Genomic DNA, 16,567 nt, shown 5'->3' on the forward strand with positions numbered 1-16,567 from the left:
AGGACATATTACTGTGCTCTGTCAATAACACTTTGTAATTGCCTTGTGCACCTCTTTTTGTGCACTAAAACGTCTATTCATTCTAAGTCATTCAGACCCTCGGTACCTTTAGAAAAGAACAGGATGTAACAATATTGTGTTGTTATTGGAGCCATCAGACTAGTAAAACGAAATCAACACATAGGAGCAGTTTTTTTATATTTAATTTTGTTTATTTATAACCTTTAAAAGCATCATTTTGAAAGACAATTTTATGGTTAGAAATTATGTATTTTAATGAAGTGTGTTTTTATTGCCTGAATTAGTACATGCCATTCTACTCTGTTTCACAGCACCACAGAATCAGTCTCATAAACCTCCAACTTTAAACATGTCTACTGTATGAAATAAAACCTTAAAAACAGCAATAATAACACCACCATCTTGTTACTTTGACACAGTGGTTGAATACACAAAATACTCTGTACACCATCTGCTCATATTTCTTCGATGCTGTGGCTTTGACAATATTTCATGCATCACAAAAAGCCAGAAGTTGGCTTTCCCCAACGAGAAAAAAAAAGAATAAAAGCTCAGACAGACCTGCTTGTGTTCATAGCAAAAATTAACGATTCTTCATTATTGACACACTGTTTTTGTTTTACGTATAATGACGTAGTTCTAGGAAGCAACGGGATGCTGATCATTCTTTATACACAAGAAACATATTTTAGCTTCTCACATTCAAACGTCAAATGGAATGGTGAACGCAATAAAGAGCAGAACTGGGATTCTCCACAATCAACAGCAGCAGATTAACTGTTTAACAACATGTCATGGGGACATTTCTAAATTACAACCCCAAACAACACTGACTATTTTCACTTGAAAAAGTCATTTATAAATAAATAATTATCATCCCCCTTTAGCTTTGGGCATCCTTATTTTCTTGAACACTTTTTTTTCCTAAGCCTTTTTAAATGAAAGCTCGTTTGTTCTCACCAGTCAGACATCTCCATGAAGTCTTCCAGTTCACTGATGGTTATTATATCTCGGGGCTCACATTGGGAGGGGGCCGAGTTATCATCTTCACCAACTGAGCCTCCTGCATGCTGGCTGTTTGCGTCATCCTCCGGGCACCACTCATTTGGTCCGTGCAAGTTGTAAAATGTTTTTTCTTTGTCATTCGCTGTGTCCATGTACGGAGTCTTCTCGGGACTGTAGCGATGCCCCTCACATTTCTGTCCCATTTGATGGGCTGGTTGTCCATGTGCGTGGCTCTCCACCGAGGGACGTTGCTCCTGGCGGAAAGCCGAGGGCGCCGATGAACTGTGGCAGGGCACAGAGGTGCCGGTCGGAGGCTGGTGGTCTCGGGGATGGTCACGGTGGCCTTGATGAAGCACAGCAGGCTTGCTGGCTGAGGGGTCCGGGGCCTGATGTTGAAGCTTGACGTGCATTTGGGGTTGGAGCTGTTGCTGTGGGTGTGTCTGCTGGGGCTGAGGGCGGACGTAGTTCTGGCCTGACTGGCGCACATTCAACTGGACATACTTCCCCGTCTCTGGATCGAAGAACGTCTTCGTTTTCACTGTGACGGGCACGTCCACCACGAAATACTGACCGGAGCCGAGGTCTTGCAGCACCTTACGCTGGGTCAGTGGGTAGGAATGGGGGTAGCTTGACTCTACGTGGTACTGCGCCACCGGGGCTTGGTGGTTGGCGGGGTAGAGAGCGGGAGAAGGAGGAACATGGGCCATCGTCTCAGGAGGAGCGGAGTGGGAAGCGGTGCCAGTCGCTTTGGACGAGGCACCGGGGAGGGAAGCCACTGGGAGTGAGATAGGACCAGTGACATGAGGGGTAGCATAGAAAGAGCTGTGAGAGGAAGGGCGCTCTGTGAGCGCAGAGGGAAAGCTGGACACAGACGTTGGAGCGTGAGCAAGTGAGATGGGTGAGGCAAAATGAGGGGAGGCCACGACTTGGCGGCCGGCGGAGCGTTCCTCGCCCGAGGAGGAAGGAACGCTGGAGACTTCTTGAAGAGATTTCTCAACTCCAGCGTGGCCGTCGATTTTGGACAACTCCTTCCTGATCCTCCGAGTCGTCAACCTTTGCGCTCTGCGCAGGGCTTTCTCGCTCTTGGGAGGGACGGTCGGAGGCCTGCCCAAAGAACGGGAGGCCGCACTGCCGAAACTACAGGCGGATTCCGGCCTCTCGTAGTCATACAGGCCTCGTATATCTGCCAGGTCGGCCGCACTGGTGGCAAAACTCTCCCCACCCTCTGACACATTGCTGATGACGGAGCGGGAGTCGTCCTCATCCAAGACGATGCTCCTCCTGGAGTAGGGCTTCCGCTGCTGGAGAGGGGCTGAGTAATCCTGTGATGAATGTGCTGGTTGGAGAGCGGAAGATTCTCTGTCTGCGTCAAGTCTGTTCAACCCTGCGTCGGGGTAGACAGGAGTTCCAGCACTGCGTCTCAGTGAGTCTTGCTCATCCTCTTCTCTCCCTGACGCCCTTTCCATAGGTGAACCTACCCGGAAATCGTCCCCAAAGTTCTTATGGAAGCGCGGTTTGACCGACTTGGTGAGAGAGGAGCCTCTGATGGTGTTATCCTTCACCCTGAACATCAAGGGCTTGGCTCCCGGAGAGGGAGAGGAGGTGTTGGAGCGGGGCAGAGATGGAGCTGGAGATGCAGCAGCATGCGGCCTATAAGACCTCGCGTGGGATCCTGAGTTCTCACTTGACGCGAGCCTCGACATATTGTGTCTTTGTGGAGAAGGCGGAGGCGAGCGTCGCTCTCTTTCTATCGGTTTCCTGTCTGTAGGTTTTGAGGTAATGGCGTAGTACTGGAGAGCATCCATCCTCTGTGCCTTCTGCTCCTCCATCCGAGTGTCTCTCTCCTTTTCTCTGTGATTTGCTAACTTCTCTTCTTCTCCTCCTCTGATTTTAGCCCTGCTCTCCTCCTCTCTTTGAGCTTGCATCCATTCTTGTGCTACTCTCTTCTCTTCTTTCAGGGCTTCTTGATCCTCCTCAAGGCGTCTGTTCCTTTCCTCTTCAATTTGCAAAACTTGTCTTTGTTTTATCATGTTTCTAATCCTTTGGTCCTCCTCTCTCTGACTTCTCATCAATTCTTCATTTGTATGCCTCTGCTCTTCAATCTCCTGCTCCTGTTCTCTTATCCTTTCCCTCTCTTCTCTCTGTTTTATTTTATTTTTATCCTCAATTTCAGCGAGTATTAGTTCCTCAATATGTTTAGCTTGCCTTTGCGCCTCAATCAGATCAGATCTCCTCTGCTGCTCCTCTCGATCAGCTCTCCTCTGCTTCTCCTCTTGATCAGCTCTCCTCTCCTGCTCCTCTTTTTCAGTTCTCCTCTGCTGCTCTTCTTGATCAGCTCTCCTCTTCTGCTCCTCTTCTGCCTCTCTCCTCTGCTGCTCCTCTTGATCAGCTCTCCTCTGCTGCTGCTTCTCTTGATCAGCTCTCCTCTTCTGCTCCTCTTCTGCCTCTCTCCTCTGCTGCTCCTCTTGATCAGCTCTCCTCTTCTGCTCCTCTTCTGCCTCTCTCCTCTGCTGCTCCTCTTGATCAGCTCTCCTCTGCTGCTGCTCCTCTTGATCAGCTCTCCTCTGCTGCTCCTCTTGATCAGCTCTCCTCTGCTGCTCCTCTTGATCAGCTCTCCTCTGCTGCTCCTCTTGATCAGCTCTCCTCTGCTGCTCCTCTTGATCAGCTCTCCTCTGCTGCTCCTCTTGATCAGCTCTCCTCTCCTGCTCCTCTTGATCAGCTCTCCTCTCCTGCTCCTCTTGATCAGCTCTCCTCTGCTGCTCCTCTTGTGCGGCTATGGCATCCTCACGCTGTTTCCACCTCCTCTCCTCATCCTCTTTCCTCCGCTCTTCCTCCTCTCTCAATTTTTGTCTTCGCTCCTTCTCAATCATTATCAACCTCTTCTCCTCTATTTCTCTCATTTGTCTTTCTTCTTCTCTTTGCTTTGTTCTCATTTCCTCTTCTTTTAGAGCAGCTTGTTTTTCTCTTGCTCTTCTTTCTGCCTCTCTCTGTTTTTCCCGTCTCTGCTTTATTTTCGTAGCGATGGCCTCCCGCTCTCTTGCCCTCTTCTCTTCTTCTCTCTGAGCGGCTCTTCTCTCCTCTTGGGCCAAAGAAGCTCTGTTCTCCTCCAGCAAACGTTTCACTCGCATGTCTTCTGCTCTTTTCTCCTCTTCCGGCCGAGAAGTGTTTCTCTCCTCAAACTGCTCGGCTACTCTCTGCTGTTCTCCCTGTGTGTTGAACCCTGGGCCCTCAGGGTCTTCGTGCGGAGTGGAGGCATCCAGGGGCTTGATGGAGGTGCTTCTCTGCTGGTTCACAGCAGAAGTTGAGGTTACTGCTTCAACGGGAGGATTGTTTGGCCGATGAATATTTTGTGCCACGGGACAAACTGTGTCGCGTCCAGATTCTCGCGCTTCACTCCTTTGGTTCTCATGGGGAGTTGTTGGGGACTTGTTTCTGCCTTTGAGATGTTGTGCATGTTTTGCATGTTTTGCCGCTGTGTCTTTGGCATCCAAAGGCTTTTTCTCTTGTGTTTCTTTGTCTGCCAGCTTGAACATCCCTGTTCTTCGGTGTTCTTTCTCTGTTATGGGAAATACTAAAGGTTTGGCCTCTTTGTTCACTTTAGGGCTGGCCTCGGTTTTATTGTGCAAATGTTTATCTTTCACAGACAGATCTTGCGGGTCAGCAGTGAACACTGGACGTCGGCTTTGACGAGTTTGTATTAGCGGAAAGAATCCCTCCTTTTTGTTGGGTGGGAATTCCTGAATCACGTTCTCCTCGTCTTCTGAAACAATTACTTTTAACCTTGCATAGTCTGCAATTGCTGAAATCTCAGGTATTGTGGGCACCCTTTCTTTTGGTAATGGTTTCACTTCAGGTTTTTCTTTGACCTTTTGGTCCTTTGTTGCATCAGAACTTCTTGTACTCTGTCTTTCCCTTGCTGATAAAGTGGACCGATTGTCTGCATGATGTTTTACGATATGACTAGCTTGACCTGCATCTGTCTTCTCCTTTTTATTACTCCATCTCTCTGAGGGACCATAACTTGGTTTTGAGGCTGGGTTACCTTCAGTTTTTCGGTTCTTTCTCCCAGAACTTGATTCAACTTTTTTCCTTTTACTTTGATCCCACATTGAGTCTTCATTTTTTCCTTCAGAGCATGACTCAGTGCTGATAGCTGCCTTGTTGGGCGGTAATCTCGGAAGTTCCTTTCCCTCCGACGAATCTCCAACGTATGCAGAGCTGTGTGGTTCATTACTTGTTTCTGCGACCCTTTGAACATGAAAGTAGTCTCCCACCATTAGTTCTATCATTGATTCATCCACGGATGTCCCGCTTTTGTTTAACTTATCAGGTTTTGCAATTTCAGTTTCAGTAATCTCACTGTTTTTCATTTTTAATGAATCAGACCGTTCCTTTGCACTTGACAACACACATTGAACACCAGATGTGTCCTCCAAACATTTTTCTATCTGCTCCTCGCCACTTTCTGAAATAAGGTCTTTGCTTCTGTCTTCATTGTTGAAAGAGATCACTTTTTGTACAAGAACAGATGAACCAACTTGGTTTTGTTCATTAGCAGGAACTAAATCAGAAGGCACGGGGGTGACATGAGGTTTTGGGTTGTCCTTCACAGTTACTGCTGGTGCAACTCTGACGGCAATGCTGCCCACATGCACATTATCATCCATTTGATCAGTTCCTCCCATGTGTGTTTCTTTGTCCTGATGTTTTGGAAATACTTGTTTGTTTTCATTGTCTATTAAACTGAGAGATTGACTTTTCATTATGTCATGGTTATAGGGAAGGGGTTGAATTTCAGCCACTTCATTTTTAGTTGCTATAGTGACTGAGGAGGGCACAGGTTGTTCATCCAATCGTTCCTGGAGTTGTGGCTCAGCATTTATAGAAGAACTCTCCAGCTGGTGATTAAGCCTTTTGCCAGTGATCTTTTCAGACACATTGTTCTGTCTTGTCTCTGATGTTGGATTTTCCTGCACATTTTCGAGATGAGCATTAATATCAGCTTTAGTCTGATCTTGCTTCACTGTAGGAGGAGTGTTCTGTACTGTACTAACTTCTTCTGAAGATGTATTTCCTTCACCTACTTCCAGACCTGAGGCAGGATGAAATCTATCCATCCCTTTTACTATCATTTGTTCCTGAGTGCTGCTCGTCCTCGGACTATTGTCCGTAGCTGGCTTTCTTTCCCGCACAGTTACCATTATTCCCATAATCTGCAAGCTGTCATCAGCCGCAGGGATCTCCTTCTGACCAAAGACCAAATTTATTGAAGGTGCTGAGTCCTCTTGAACTGCTTCAGCTTTACTCTCATCCTTTTCTGTCGATATGCTTTCAGAGTCGTCTGCTCTGACCGCAGCCGTAGCTTGTGATGGACCCTCTTTCTTTTTGTCCAGATCGTCAGTGTTTGTGGCAGGAATCTTGATCGGTTCTCCAGAGCTTTCTCCTTGATTCGCCTCCAAATTACATTGCTTGTTTTCGGGGGATAAATCTTTACTTTGTATTGTTGACTTAATTTCACATGTATTATATTTCTTATGTTTTTCTCCCAAGTCCTCATTTGCGCTCATGGTGTGACTTCCCATCTTTTCTTCTTCTCGGAGTGGTTTTGGCGCATTGTAGTTGCTCTTCATTGGTTCTTGTAGTCCTGAAGGCTCCATCAGGTGCTTTGTTGTTGTATTAATGTGTATTGTGCTTTCATGCTTCCTGGGCACTTCCTGTGATGGAGGCATCTGTCGTATGTTATAACTTAGACCGCCTGATAATTGCTTTGTAGAATTTTTGAAGATAAACCCGTCTCTTACAGCAAAACCCTTTTCTTTAATAGCTGAAATCTCTTTTTCAGCGTGCGCTTTTATCTTGGAAGTCAGAATCTCTTGCTTGGTCAGAGCTCTCTCTTTACTGGCCCTGGGAGGAGTAAAATGCAGATCTTTCCCTGGACGTGCACAGTGTTCGGTGGACTTGAGGTTCTTTTGAAGAGGAAGCAGTTGAGCTGAATCAGAATCTCTGTGCTGTGAAACATCAGTTTGTTTCAACAGTTTGTTTTCAACACTGTTATCATTCATTTGATCTACATTTATAGGTAAATGATTTCCACCAGATAATTTTAGTTCTTTGGATGACTCGCTGCAAACATACCGGCTCTCTGTCAACTCAGTGGGTTTAAAAACACCTACTTCCTCCTTTTCTTCTGTGTTGGCTGTCTCAGCTTTGCTTCTAGGACTAGAACTTTCTTTGGATTTTTCGTTATCTGTTGTCTCAACTCTATCGAGAGATGCAGCTGGTGTTGCATCCTTTGAGGAAACATTTCCTGTGGCTGACGCTTTGTTTTTGCTCACAGAGTCTGTATCAATGAAACCGTATTTCTCTCGAAGACGCTCATACTCATCAGACCCTTTATTAGCTTGATCCACATATTGCCCCCTGACAACTATGTCTTCCCTTTGTTGATGTGTTTGGGATGCCTGTGCTTGACCTTTGTCCTCTTCATTTTTATTTATACACAACTTTAAAGGAAGGTCTGTTTTCTCTTTTTGCTCTCCTGCTTTCATTTCAGCCAGCTCTGTCCTAACGTTTCCTGGCTCACTTTTGATCGGTTGTGTCACTGTGTGTTTTGCTGCAGTTTTAGAACACTTCTCTTGCATGTCTTTTGTTGCCTCTGCTTCAACGAGCTCTGCTTTGGTTTTTTCCAACTTTGTCTGATCTGCCTTCCTCCCTTTGGCTTTATTGATATGTGTTGTAAGTTGATCTGCGTTACCTTGACTCGCTTCAGCTGTTTCTTCCTCACCGCTCTCTTGTTTAACAGCCTCAACAAAATTGTTGTTTGCTTTGACCTTTTCCACTTCAACTACTTTAGTCTTTTGTCCCGTTTCAACTTGTTGCCTTTGCTTCTGCTCTAGTTTAACTTCTTCTTCTAATCTCGTCCGATCGGCTTGTTCTGTCTTTGCCGGTTCGGTTTTTATGTGTTCTTTTTTTAGCCTCTCAGCTTCAGCTTGTATTGCTTTGACCTGCCCACCGTGCTCTTCTCTGGAGTGCTGAGCTGCTACTTCCTCTGTAATGTTTGTAGGCTCCTCTGTTTCCTTCTGTTTTTGTATTTGCTCTGTTTCTGTTTGTTCCTTTCTTGTCCAATGGGGTTGTTTTTCTCTGGACTGCTCCTGTTCTTCAAAATGTTCCGTTAGTTCTGCTGTGGCCTGATCTGCTTTGACTTTCTCTAAACCAGTTAACCTAGCCGACTCTGCTGTGGGCTGCTCCACTTGAGCTCCGTACCCAGCCGTATCCAGCTCTGCGTGGGCGTGATGGGCTTCTGTCCCGACCTCGACAAACTGTCTGGCTTTTGCCTGGTTTGCCTGGTTTGCCTGTGTGGGCCTCTGTTCGGCTGGCGGCTGACTTTGCGTTTCACGCCCCTTTGGAATCGGCGTACATCGTTTTCTATGATGCGTCTCCTGTGACAGCATACTCTTGTCTTCATTAGAATACAAGGTGTGTTGGTTTCTCCTTTGTTGATCCGTATGTCTGTTATACTTCTGTGTCAAATTATTATCCTTAAATTCATTTTCATGAATGTGTCCATTATACTTTTGAAGTGGATTTTTGTCCTTTAAAGTCCCCTGTTGCTGTTGTCCATTGTATGCTGATCTTTCAACGGTGTCATAACTAAAGGGAGCATTTTGTGGCTGCTGGTTTGAAATATTAGTATTGACCAACTCAGCCTTTTTCTGAGAATTTGTACCATAAGCAAAACTGTTCCCAATCTGATTTTCCCCTCTGTATTTTTTGTTCAGTGAATTTGCTTTCTCCTTCATCACGTCTGCTCTTTGGTGAGCCTCTTTATCCGTTAAAGCCGTTATCTCTTGTTTCCATGGAGAGAGATGGAGATTTTCTGTGTCTTGGCTGTTTGTTTGTCTCCACCTATCCTCCGAGGAAACATTACTGTAATCATGTTTGTTTTCTTTCAGCTGCTCATATCCATCCACCTTTGTGAATTCCCTTCCCACTGTTTCATTAACATTTTGTTCAGCATTTGCCTTACTTATTAAATATTCTCTTGGTTGATTGTCGTCAGCATTTAGCCTTGGTATTTCTGTAGCTGTATAAGACGTTTCAAACCTGTACAGATCTCCTCCCAGAGTTTCTACATTATGGGTATTGTCTTGCTTACGAGGATGAAAGGACCATAAGTCTTCATGGAGAATCTGTCCGTTTGCGGGCTGACGAGAGGTGGAATTATTTTCAGGTAAGAAGCCAGTGAATTCAGAAGGATTAACCATGTCATTTTGTATCCGACCTCTGTGGTAATCCCTTGATGTGTACTCTGGACGTATCCCTGTATGTGCAGTTTGAGAATTTTGTCTTGTAAACAATCCAGGGGTGTTATTCTGGTTCACATGTTGACGTGAGTCAGCATTTGCCACGCTGGATTCCTCTCCCCGGAAAAGTTGCGGGTCCGGATCGGGAAAATCAGGGATATCTATCACAGTGTCTCTAGCTTCCTGGGTAGAGTAGTGTTTGTTTTTCTCCAGGGTCTCTGATCCTTTGAAAGTGGCTGGGCTGTAAGTGCTTTTTACTCTTTTCCTGTTGTCTTTGAGATTGAAGAGTAGGCCCGTGGCCCTGGATTTGTAGCTGGACCCCCTGACATCAGGCGTGGCTCCCCTGCTCTCGGCCCGCACCGGAGGATGCTCCACAGGTTGAGGGCTAACAGCGGGACGCCGGACCTCTGTTGCCTCCGCTTCGTAATGTGCATGGACTGAAGGCGATAGCAGGTGGCTGATGCTGAAGGGAGTCGTGCTTGTGTTACCACCGACAGCATTTGCTGCGTTGTTGCCGAAAGGATTCAAATGAGTGTTGCTACAGAGACCTCCTTGTTCATTTGCTGTTGTCGCCGCTGCAGTGTTTTGCTCCGTCATCATTTTGATTTTTTGCTGCAGGGCTTTGACGGAGCTGATGGTGTCCTGAACACGCCGGGACATCTCGCTGGTAGGTGATGCGGTCGACGGCCGCTGCGACGGGAACCTTTTAGTTCCCGGGCTCTGCATCCACGTCTTGTGGGGGTAATGACCCGTCAACTCTGACTCACAGCGCTTCTCCACGGCTGAAGCCTTTTGTAGTAACGTGGATGTTGAGGTGGGGCGTGGAAGAGTGGGAGGAGCCGCGGGTGCCATGGTATTTCTCGGTTGTCTGATACCCCTCTCATCAAACCGATGAGGACCCTGTGGTTGGGCATCTAGTGAAAGCTCCCTGTACATTGGTGTCTCATACCATTTGGGGATCTCTGAACAGTGCATAAACCCTGAGGGTGCGGCCTGTTGGAAGGGAAACCTGCTATGGTCCCTCCATAGCTTGAAGGGACTAAACTCACTGTGTATAAAGAAGTTAGACTGGCCGTGTTGCTCGGACATGCTTTGTCTACTGTGGGAGGAGCTTATAAAAAACGATGCCGAATTTACGTGAGCCGCTGAGTGGAAGTTGTTGTGATGGGATGAGAACGGACCAGCTGAGGGGAAATTACCACTGTTTTGCTGGTAAGACGTAGAGAACTCGGAAAGTTCCCTTCGCATACTCATCAGAGCTGATTTGTCCCAGCTTGTCTCATCATTCCACTCTCTGAGTTTACCATCCGTTCCTGCTCCATCCCTATGTCCCTCGGAGTTAAAAGCTCTGATCAGAGAAGAAACTCTTGAGCGACTTCTACGTTGCCGCGTACTCGACTCTGTGGCTCCGTTGCTGTGGAAGGAAGACTGTTCTTCCCCTAGATACTCTTCCTGTTGAGAGGTTTCCACGAAGGAGCGTCGGAATGTGGCAGAAACCCTCCCTTGTCCTCTTTCCCCGTTAATCTCCCACCGCGGATCTCTCTGTACGTCAGCCTCATATAGTCGCCCATGGATCTGGTCCTGTCCATACTGCTGCACCTTAAGGCGGAAGCTTTCATGTACAGTCCTGTCAAGGTCCTCCCCATCGTTGTCACCTGTGTCTCTGTCCTCCCGACCTCTCTGACAAAAGGCCAGCTGTCTGTCTCTCTGGCTGCACGGAGAGGACGAACAGAGATCCGAGTCATTGTAAACGGCCTCATCTCCAATGCAGAGACTCCTGAAGGCTCGATCCGTCAGGCTGCTGACCTCGCGGTCAGTCTCGTCCAGATAGGATCCAACACTGGAGGTGTCGCTGTAGCCTCCATCACTGTGCTTTCGATGGCCGGCACTCTTTCGGCCTGAGCGGCGCAGCTCAACTGAAGTCATTCTGCAGGGTCGTGGGCAAGGACCTATGGCCTCATTTGCTCAGTCATTCACGCAAACACAGACCTCAGAATTGTACACACGACCTTCCACCGGAGCTACAGTAGTGCAGTAGTTCCTAAGGCATCGTGCCTTTAGTTGGCCTTCATCCGAAACAAGAAGCAATGTGTTCTTTTCCTACATGAGAAAAGAAAGGAGAATTAGGCTGGACCTGAACATTAATAACATTCGCAGTTAACCTTTTATGATTCAGTTTTATAATTGTGTTTTGATGATTTTACTGATTTTAACCGTGATTCAAAAATATACAGTAGAGAATAATTTCTTTGACGTGACAGAGTTTTAATAGCCGGACCTTGTTGTGGGGGTTATTTTATGATAGCTGGCCTTGATAAGAAATGTTCCTTTGCATTAAGCAGCAATGTACTGTATGTGGTTCTCAAAACAGCCCGGTAAATCCCTCTACTCAATCGCTATGACCTTCAGAGACATGTTGGGAATAAAACTACACTGTTGCTAGGCACAGTAAACAGCCTCACGTGAGTTATTTTGGGAAAGCAGGACATATCCGTACAAACATGGGTGGCACATGTATGTGTGTGCTATACGTGTGCTCTGTATCTTTTGCATGTGATTTTGACCCCTTTTGGAGCTAGATATTGACATTGATTTTTTACAATACTCAGAGGTAGAAACTAATCAAAGATCTCATATAAATTAGACGTGTTGGACTTCCATCAAGCTGAGTGTAAGAGTCAACAGGGCAGCAGCAGTCAGTGTAAGTAGTTACTTTGAAAGCTAATCTTGGAGTTAAACCCCATTGGTTTTACAACACTACAGCGAGCAGGTGGAGAGCAGGTTTGAATATTGTTACATACACGGCACCTGCTGCTGAACTGAGATTCCAGAGGTAGAATGTCACATGTAATGGTACATAAATTATAAATATTGTGTTTTCTGCTCTGTAAATCTGTAAATTGCAAACTTATTTCTATGCGTTGAAGCAAGTGCTTTCAAAGCTGTACTGTGCTGAACATTTTACAATGCAGAACTTAAAAATAAGCCTCCTGGTAAACAACAATCAACAATGTCCCATTGGGACTTTCTCATAGCCTATTCTTTGCACATTATCTCTATTGTAATGTGCTTTTTTAACATGTTTGCCTATTTGCATGCAACAAGGTAACGTCATGGGGAGGTTCTGGTTAGATTTACGGTCGTTGACATGCAGCCGTCCCCTCGCTCAGAATATCCAGCCGTTCGTTAATATCATCTGACCTGGAGGTCATCTATCTGACAAGCATCTGCAGAAGAGCTTCACGGCGCAGTGCTATACTGCCCAGCTAAGTCTTTACCAAATAAAACCTTTGCTGAAATGAAATTTAAAGATGTTATGCAACACCTTCCTCTGGAAGTATGAAACAACAGCAAGTTATAGCTAGAGCTTGATGGTATAGTTTTTTTAATTCGTGGTGCACATTGACCAACACGTCCCTCCATCTCCATCGAAACATTTCTTCTCTCGGTGGAGAGAAGATTTGCAAAGATACCAAAGTATCATTCAAATAATTGTGCATAGTTATGGTAACTGTCCCTATTTTGAGACATTTTTCCAACAATGACGTCCAGTCAAACTATCAAGGGGGTTTCTAATAAGTCTTTCGTGTTTATTTTTGTCCAGTGACAAGCCTTCAACACCAAAGAGGCCTCCTTATTCAGAGTGACTCCAAACAACAACTAAGCAGAAACAACTCTGTCAGTTAGCTGTCAGTGGAGTCGAATATAACTCAGTTATTCAATACTGTTAGTAAGTGAATGAGAATTATTTAAGGAGATTAAAGTAGTTGAATCTATTAATTTGCTCAAAAACTTAAATTAGCTAAAAAAAATGGCATGGCATGCGTGTGTGGAAGTTGAGTACATGTATTGTTTTAGCATATTATTTTTGGGTGTCCCTCCTTCAACATGAAGAAGAATGTAGGTTGAGCTCATGTCTTACCTTCCAGTTTTATAGTCCATCATTTGTGCCCTATTGTAAACTCCACAAAAGGCTTGACCTCACGTAAGCCCTTCCCGGCAGAAATGGCTTTCTGTTAACAACAGTCCAAAGCAAAAAAACTCTATGAAGTCAACCGTCAGGTCTTTGAGCATCTGACCATGGAGGCGGGCAGCGGGACCCGCGGCTGGAGACCAGACGGAAATAGCAAAGCTGTCCCAGAGAGAGACTCCATCATGGGGGTACAAATGAGGACTCGAGCTCGCACGCAGATGCTTTGGTGTCGAGTGTCAGACGGATGAAACAAACAGCTTCCCAACTATTTATAAATCTGGACAGCTAACTGTTGGCTGTTGGCAGTTAGCGCTAACCATCCCAAGCAGGAAAATGTGCCAACTGGCCGAGGAGGTTTTTTGGGTCTAAACCAACATGTTTTTTTGAGTGACATTAGTGAGCGTGTTGGTGGGCGGGGGGTTCCGGGGCACTGCAGAGTTTGAGTGCTCCTTTGGGAAATATAAATAACTCCTTTGGCCTCACACTCCTTCTTGGTTGGGCATAACTGTACTATATGTGGTGTTAACGAATGGCTCCTGTTGTTAGCCACCTGCTATCGTCCCTACGGACTTGAATCAAGCTTTCTGATGATCACATGACCACAGAAGATTCTTTTATTATTTTTCTTTTGACAGAGGTTTATTTGAAAGATACTTTTTGAAGTGGTACGTTTCAACACAAATGTAACACTCGCTTATTATAGTTCCTCAACTATGGAATTCTTGTTTAATTTCCCCGACTACAGCCTCACTTACCACAGGAAAAGGCTATAAGGCAGAGGAAGGGGAGGAACTGCGCCTCCCCCTTGCCCCCCCCCCCCCACAGCCCGCTGCCACCCCTCCTAAAACCCCACTGCTATAATAGGAGATTGCTGGAGCAGATAGTTTCCTGGGATCCTTGGCGGGTGCAGGGAAGGCCTGGCAGCGTGATGGACGCACACACATGGCCCATAGTGGAGTCGGTTTCCTCTGTGTACATCAACACCAACACACAAATACACACAGATGCTTTAAAATGACATGTAATGTAATGTATACAGTTCACAGAATTTGGGGAGAGCCAGGGGTAATCCCTCTTTATTCATTTCCTGGGTTACCTAACCCGACATAGCGCTTACCCTAGGTGAAATAAATTCAGATCTGTGTGAGTCTTAAGTTTACTCAAACAGATCAAACCAACAAATATGAACAAAAATGACACACTTTCCCCTACAGGCAGGATGCCGTAGAAATGTCCCAGTAAAGTATGCCGTTAAAGAATAATAACACAGTAAGTCTTGCATGTTGGATAAATATCTCAATGTAGTATAATATAAAAAAGACCAACTATTCATAGCAAACAGATGTCATAAAAATGGATAGTATGAAATATAAATCATGAATAAAGGTCATAGCATGTAATATTGTATTGCATCTACTTTAATAAAAGTGTATTAGAACAATAAGGCATTAATACATTATTTTTACAGTGGATAAAAAATGTTACACTATTATATATTATATTTATACCTGAGAGTCACAAATACAGTTCAATTCTGTATAAGTGTTATTTTTCAACAAAATGTCATGGATAGTCACACATATCTCAGATGAAAAAATAAAAAGAATTGTTTACACATTTAAACATGTCCATTATTTGCTTGAAATGTTTTAGGTGATTACACATTTGAAGGTATTAATCCAAAATGTTTTCACACATTCAGATAAAGGTGACCCTATTTGATCACATAGTTTCAGCTTCACAAATCTGAAAAATTGTTGTTTGCGACTTGCTTCTGTATCATCTTATTTTGCCTTCTACTTTGGGTTGACATGAGGGCTGTTTCTCTCTACACCCCTCTAGTGGACATACTAAGAACACGTGTCCAATTCCTTCCGGTCTGCAATGTTTCGACATATATTGTTTTTACACAATGCAACCAACTTTGTTTTAACACAGTTGTACTGTTAATCTACTGAGGACTGTAAGCATTGATCCCAAACGCTGAGGATGCTCTTCACTGTGCTGAGTAAGGAGTAGCAGAGCTGTGGTTATGTGGCAGACAGCAGAGAGGCACATTACTTGCTGCATTAAGAAATGCATTGTTTGTATTGTGTCCATTCTTAATTGATTCTAATTTATTGGGTTATTGATCAGGCATGTTGCAGGAATGAAGAGTAAAGATGATTCTTTAGCGGCGTGTCTTTGGACCGGCCCAGAGTGTAGTTTGTGTCTGATTTTGTCAGCTGATTATACGAGTTGCGCCCAAAGTCGAGCAAAATAATTGTCTGCCAGTATTTTTTTAAAGCATAGGGTTTCTCTCTGTGTGCCTTATATTGTCTGTGGATGAGTGCATGTGGACAACGTGTCCCTGTTTTCTCTACATATTGCCCCACATCCCTGCAGAAATATTTCATTACTGCAACAAAAGAAGCCCATTAACTGTACTGTAAGAACAGAGTTCAACTGCTGTCCCCCATATTCACCATGTTTGTCTGCTTTTCTGGCCGCTCTCCAGCTAATTTGATATAACAATGCTAGACAAAACCGCTTTGGGACTTTTTTTAGGTGACAGAAAATTATCAATGATGCCACATGCACAGCTGAATGTCAACACCAACTTGACTTGTTTATGAAATATTAAAGCAGTGAATTATGGGAACCATGCAGAACTTAATGATGATCGGAGTCATTACAACTTCAGCGTCTTTTGTTTTGGCTAATGATTAAATTCCACAACTACTGTATTCAATTTTGAAGACATTGAATGTGTTTGTCACGTCTTTTGTATGAGTTGCCTGGTTTCTGTCGTCCATATTGGTATATTTTGGGAAAAAGAGATGATTTGTATAAGGATATTGTGTTATCATTAGCTGCCATGTCAGGGGACTTAGCAGCTTTGCTCTGGAGCTGTTTAAAAGCAAAATCATTTTATTAGGTGATGATGTTTTGGTTAATATTATTTATTATTATAGATACAATAGAATAGCTGCTATATAATTTTATTTTCTATGAGAATAAGGCATAAAAATGTATATTTTGATTTGGAAACTTTATTCTTACTGTTTTGGTATCAAAAAAAGTAAATAGAAATCTAAAATCTAAATCTAAATCTAAAAAGTGTCACAAAATGTCACAAGAGGGTGACCCATGGTGAGTGTGAGCATCACTTTAATGGAATATGTGTAGAGTACACATAATGGTGTAACATAAATAGAGGATATTAGTCCTCTGTTCTCTGTTTACAACCTGGCACGACTTCTGACATTATCTCCTTCTTCTGTGT

The 16,567-nt window shown here is 44.5% G+C and overlaps 1 protein-coding gene across 1 annotated transcript; it reads right to left on the reverse strand.

The window, feature by feature from the left end:
* Positions 1-205: 205 nt before the first annotated feature.
* LOC119214485 (rootletin) lies at positions 206-13,413 on the reverse strand. The gene is made up of 2 exons (XM_062566762.1): positions 13,252-13,413; positions 206-11,429 (listed from the first exon to the last, which is right to left on the reverse strand). The coding sequence occupies exon 2, from the start codon at positions 11,253-11,255 to the stop codon at positions 978-980; it is 10,278 nt and encodes a 3,425-aa protein (XP_062422746.1). The 5' UTR covers positions 11,256-11,429; positions 13,252-13,413; the 3' UTR covers positions 206-977.
* Positions 13,414-16,567: the final 3,154 nt, after the last annotated feature.

This window comes from Pungitius pungitius, chromosome 13 (genome assembly GCF_949316345.1).
Source record: "Pungitius pungitius chromosome 13, fPunPun2.1, whole genome shotgun sequence".
NCBI classification, from domain to species: domain Eukaryota; kingdom Metazoa; phylum Chordata; class Actinopteri; order Perciformes; family Gasterosteidae; genus Pungitius; species Pungitius pungitius.

Coding starts and splice junctions, on each gene's coding strand:
- LOC119214485 (XM_062566762.1), bottom strand. CDS start 11,255: ATGACTTCAGTTGAGCTGCGCCGCTCAGGCCGAAAGAGTGCCGGCCAT.